General features: G+C 36.5%; 1 protein-coding gene across 1 annotated transcript; it reads left to right on the top strand.

The window, feature by feature from the left end:
• The first annotated feature begins 704 nt into the window (after positions 1–704).
• LOC123668450 lies at positions 705–4,997 on the top strand. Its single transcript, XM_045602183.1, has 2 exons — positions 705–3,630; positions 4,873–4,997. The coding sequence occupies exons 1-2, from the start codon at positions 705–707 to the stop codon at positions 4,995–4,997; spliced, it is 3,051 nt and encodes a 1,016-aa protein (XP_045458139.1).
• Positions 4,998–6,097: the final 1,100 nt, after the last annotated feature.

Here is a 6,097-nt window from a genome sequence, read left to right as displayed (position 1 = left end):
GAGGTCATATTACAGGAGTAGGGGGAGATAGGGAGATAATGTCCAAAGCAGTAGTTACTTTGAATATTAAATCTAGGTTTGATTCCAATTCAGTATTCACAGTGCAAGCTTATGTTCTGAAATCCATTACATCTTTTCTTCCGGGGAGGAAAGTAGATAAATTGGAGTTTCCAGAATTTGAAGGAATCGAATTGGCGGATCCTGAATACAATCGGCCTAATAGAATAGATGTGTTATTAGGTGCAGAATTTTATAGTCAGATTATCCAAGAAGGTATACGCAAAGAGCCCAGCGGTTCAATAGTAGCTCAATCTACGAGCTTAGGTTGGATTTTGTCAGGGGCTTTGCAGTCATCAGACATTTATACAGGTGTAGTGGCATTACATTGTCAACTGCAAGAGGGAGATGAAATTTTAAAGAGGTTTTGGGAAATAGAAAATGGAATAGGCCTAACGAAAGAAGAAAGCTATACAGAGGAGGAGAAAAAATGTGAAAAATATTTCATTGAAACTACAAGTAGGGATGAAACTGGAAGATACGTAGTAAAATTACCTTTTAAAACAGATAATCCTATGTGTATAAAGGGAGAATCTAGATCAATAGCAGAGAAAAGACTGAAAGGGTTAATGAGAAGATTTGAAAAGGATAAACAGCTACAAGCTAATTATAAAGCAGTGATGGATGAGTATTTATAGATGAACCATATGATTGAAATTGAAAAAACGGACAGTAAAAGGGAAAGTTCACTCTATTTAGCTCATCATCCGGTTATTCGTGAAGATAAGAAAACGACAAAACTGAGAATTGTTTTCAATGCTTCTCAAGCAGGCACTAATGGAGTGGCACTAAACGATGAACTTCTTGTTGGACCTTCAATACAACCAGATTTGCGACATTTAGTTATACAATGGAGGTTGTCTAGAATTTGTTTGACTGCAGACATTATTAAAATGTATCGTCAAATTAAGGTTCATGAGGAAGATACCGACTTCCAAAGGTTATTATGGATTGATGCTGAAAGCCAAGAAGTCAAAGACTATAAGCTTCTTCGAGTCACATTTGGCACAGCATCGGCTCCATTTTTGGCTGTACGGACTCTCCAGCAAATAGCAATAGACGAAGGTCATAAGTATTCGTTGGCTGCTGAAAAGGTTCGTTCAAATTTCTATATGGACGATTTGATGTGTGGATGTGAAACAGTAACTGAAGGAATAGAAATTTATAAGCAGATGAAAGGATTGCTAAAAGAAGGTGGATTTGAATTGCAGAAGTGGGCAAGTAACAATGAAGAACTGATGGAAATTATAAGAAAGGGCGAGAAAGATAATGATGAACTAAGGCAAGAAACGAAAGAAGAGAAGAATATTAAAATGGATGAAGTCATAAAGATTCTTGGGCTAACATGGGAAAGAAGTACTGATAATTTTAGATACAAAGTAAATCTTTTAGAACAACAGTCACCTATTACTAAAAGGAAAATTGTCGCTGATATATCACGTTTGTTCGATCCACTTGGTTGGATAGCACCGTGTATCATAGTTGCAAAAATTATGATACAGAGGCTCTGGGTTGCAGGTATTGCCTGGGATGATGAAGCACCTGAAGAACTACTTAAAGAGTGGTGTCAGTTTCGAGAAGAACTTTGTAAACTGCATGATTTTCGGATACCGAGATGGCTAAGAACTAGTTTAGGTGATGTCCAAACAGAATTACATGGGTTTTGTGATGCCTCTAAAATGGCATACGCAGCAGTTGTCTATATAAGAAGGGTTGATTCTGATGGTAATGTGCATGTGGCTTTAGTTGCAGCGAAATCTAAAGTAGCGCCCATAAAACAAGTTTCGATTCCGAGGTTAGAGCTTTGTGGTGCTGTTGAATTGACACGGTTGATGTTAGATGTGGCCAAAGTCATGAAGATAGAAGTTAGTAAGCTGCATGCATGGACCGACTCTACTATCGTGTTGGCGTGGTTGAACAGCTTGCCTAATCGATGGAAGGTATTTGTAGCCAATAGGGTTTCAGAAATATTAACTTCCCTGAACCCGAGTCAATGGTCACATGTCAGCACTGATAACAACCCTGCGGATTGCGCATCACGGGGAATAACCCCTTCAGAATTAATCGGTAAGGATCTGTGGTTGAATGGTCCAAGCTTTCTATTAGATAAAAACATTAAATATGAAAAACCAGTAGGAATAAAGACAAATTTAGAAGCTATCAATGTTCATTTTATAAAGGAAGAGGAAGAAATTTGGGACAGATTCTCGTCTTTAAAAAGAATGATTAGAGTGGTAGCGTACTGTAGGCGGTTCTTACAAATGAAAAAACCTAAAATAGAAAGATACAGAGGTTATTTGAAAACTGAAGAGTTAAAAAATGCACTAGAAGTATGTATTCGTAAGGATCAAAGGAAATATTTCGGCGAAGAGATAAAAAGCATAAAAAGAGGCGAAAATATTAGAAAGAACAGTATGTTAAAATTTTTAAATCCTATGTTAGATGAAATGAAAATATTGAGAGTTGGAGGAAGATTAGATAGTTCGGATTTGGAACAGTATAGGAAACATCCTATAGTGATGGCTAATAAATCAAAATTGAGTCAATCGATTATTGCTGATGCACATACACAAACTTTACATGGAGGTCCGCAACTGACCATAAACTACATTCTAAACAAATATTTTATATTAGGAGTCAAAAGGTTAGTAAAGGCTTATGTAAGAAAATGTGTGGTTTGTGTTAAGAACATCGGACACACTCAAAACCAATTAATGGGCCAGTTGCCCTCTGTAAGAGTTACCCCTGCACGTCCATTTTTACGTAGTGGAGTTGATTTCGCAGGTCCTATACAAATGCGCACAGCAAGAGGTCGTGGACATAAGTCGTACAAAGGGTACATTTGTTTGTTTGTTTGCATGTGTACAAAGGCTGTGCACCTTGAGGCAGTAAGTGATCTTACAGCACAAGGATTTCTTCAGGCATTTAAGCGATTCGTGGCCAGAAGAGGGCGCTGTGAAGACGTTTGGAGCGACAACGGGACAAATTTTGTTGGGGCTTCAGCGGAGATCAAGAAATTATTTTTTCATGAAAAGGCAGGTATGCTGCCCGAGATCGCAGAGATGTTGGCAAATAATAATACAACTTGGCATTTTATACCGCCACATGCTCCCAATTTTGGTGGTTTATGGGAAGCTGCAATCAAATCAGCTAAAATGCATCTGAAACGCGTTATCAGCACCTCTACTTTAACTTATGAGGAAATGTCAACGGTTTTGGCACAGATAGAAGCATGCCTTAACTCAAGACCCCTATCGAGATTAGATACAGACCAGGGAAATGTGGATATCTTAACACCGGGACATTTTTTAGTAGGTGAACCTCTAATTAATGCTCCAGATCATAATTATGAGACATCCAATATAAGCTCTCTTAGGCGATGGCAGTATACTCAACGTATGAGTCAAGAATTTTGGCGCAAATGGTCTAGGGAATATTTGAACCAGTTTTTTCATAGGTACCGATGGTCAACCCAAACAACACAGCCTAAAATCGGGGATATTGTTTTAATTAAGGAAGACGGTCTCCCCCCATGTCGTTGGCTCTATGGTCAAATAGTCAAAGAACATCCAGGTCAGGACGGAATCTCGAGGGTGGTCACAGTTCGATGCAAACATTCACAGATTAAGCGTCCCGTTAATAAATTATGTATTTTACCCATAACTGACTGAAATGTAATGACATATATATTTTTCTTTATTTACATATTTACACTTTATAAAACTTACTACTAAACTACTATTTTCTTTATGGTTTTACTTCTGAAAGTTGTTTATTATAAATTATCGTAAATTAACTATTTTATGTCATAGTGTTAGTACTTTACTTTTTTATTTTAAGGACAAAATGCAGTTTGTCCTTGGCGGGCGGTAAATGTACGAACTACAACTTAAGTTCTGAGGTTTTAATAGATGGCGTTATTGGTATTTTTAGTCGCGCTTACATTGTTATAGCTTGAAGTTAATGTTAGTTCTAAGATTTATTAATAGATGGCGATGTCTGTCTTTTACATCGCGCTTACATTATGCCATATGTAACAAGTCTTATTAAATTTGATGGAATGTAAAATTTGTATACCCTTAAATTATACCGTTGGTGCACAAGGTTTTTTTTATTTACAACCCTTGTTGCATCCCTCGTTTTGATCTGTCAACACCGGGTGTTATACAATTTGAGTATGGAACCCTAAAAAAATTATTCTTTCCGCCTTCGATTTTTACTAAGCAATTCTTAATATGGTATGAGTTTGCTAAAAAAATATTAGTGTAAGTTGTTAGAGGAAGGGTCTTTTCTAATCGCGATGAGATATAACAAAAGGAAGATTTTTTATGTGTATTCAAATTAATTAACTACGGTAACAAGTTTGAAAATTTAGCGTATCTGTTTTGATCTACACTTACTATATGCTTCTTTGCCTCCTTTTTTAGAGGCCGTTGCCTTGGCTAAAATACAGGTAATATCGACTGTCCCTTTGTACAGTATCGAAGCTGAAATTTTTCTATTTTTTTATTGCATGAAAAAACTACTTTTTATGTATATTTTCAAAGAAAAAAAAAGAAGAAAATGCTATAAAATACACATAAAGTCACATTTTTCATGAGCTTATACTCAATATCAATACTTAACAAATCGTTCAGCGTAAAAAATGTAAAGTGCCTTATTTCAATTTCGATATTATACGTAGGGACAGTCGCTATATCGCTTAGCTACCATAAGAACAGACAGCAATGTCTACAGAGGCGGCTCGTGACATATTGTGATGGGATCAAAAAATAAGCAAAAAACTAGAGCTAAACATTCATTTTATTTGTATAGAAAATCCATTCCGTCCATACAGGTTCACCACCACTGCAGCCAGCTCCGAACATCAGATACGAAAAACAAAATGCGGCGCGGACACGGCGCGTAGCACGCCTTGCACGCCCGAACCTGCGGCATAGCAAATTTGCGCGTGAGCGGAGCTCCAGATTAGGCAAATTTTTCAGAGGAAATCTTTTATTTCACACGCCGGCCTGTCTCTTTTGCACTCGTCGATTACAGTGATGAGAGTCGTACTAAACTTCGTTTTATTAGAAACGCAATCACTGGCGCTCCACTCGTTACACTTACAAGTTAATGCCAAATGTGCGTATTATAAATAGACTATTTTATGGGCATAGTAGAATAGAAATAATAATGTAATCTATATTAAGATGTGTGTATATGTTAGAATGTAATACAAATAAATATAGATTTAAGAATATCTATATAACTTTCGTTTGGGTACTGCACCAGCGCTCTTTAGGACGAGCCGGTTCTGAATGTCTGTAAAGTAAAGATTTTGCATTGAGGTATGGCACAGCAGGAAATATCCTGCTCAAAATCGGGAGCAGCAATACTGGGATAGTACCTCGACCTTACAGAAGATCACAGATAAATAATAGTCCTCTCAAGTAGATACCCCTGGCAAGTCTAGTAGCCAGAGCTACTGGGGAGGGTCAGGGGTAGGGTCACTTGTGATGATTCTGGTGCGGCAGACGTCTACTATTACTACTACTACTACTACTACTATTTGTGGAAATTGTCGTAAGCTTTGTGTAGTGTTTTGAAATAAGCTTGTAATTTAATAGTCGATGAATAATTGCTTATTATAGGTTGATGATTCTTTATTACTTACTTCTAATATTATATATTGATCTAAAATTAATTTTCACAATATAGTATAACTAGCCGACCCGTGCCCACTTCGTTGGGCGTTAATTATTATTATATTAAGCAAATAACATACTTTAAAGAACAAATTTTATAGCACTTAAATAAATTATATGTTGCTCCACCGCCATCTATGAAAAATCGAGAAAACGTCGTCGATAGACTAAAATAAGACTAAATTAATGCCGTCGAAAGACTAATAAATTGTTTTCTAATAGCGATTGATGGCGCTAGTTTATTTACCATTTTGATATTATATTTTAATCTTTTTCTTATTTACTGAATTTTCTGTTCGATTACAATAAAATATAGCCTATATCACTCCTGAATAGTGTAGCTTTCTGTTAGA

The sequence above is a fragment of the Melitaea cinxia genome, chromosome Z, assembly GCF_905220565.1.
Source record: "Melitaea cinxia chromosome Z, ilMelCinx1.1, whole genome shotgun sequence".
Lineage (NCBI taxonomy): Eukaryota > Metazoa > Arthropoda > Insecta > Lepidoptera > Nymphalidae > Melitaea > Melitaea cinxia.
Note: the sequence above shows the minus strand (reverse complement) of the source record. Positions and strands in the feature narration are given on the sequence as shown.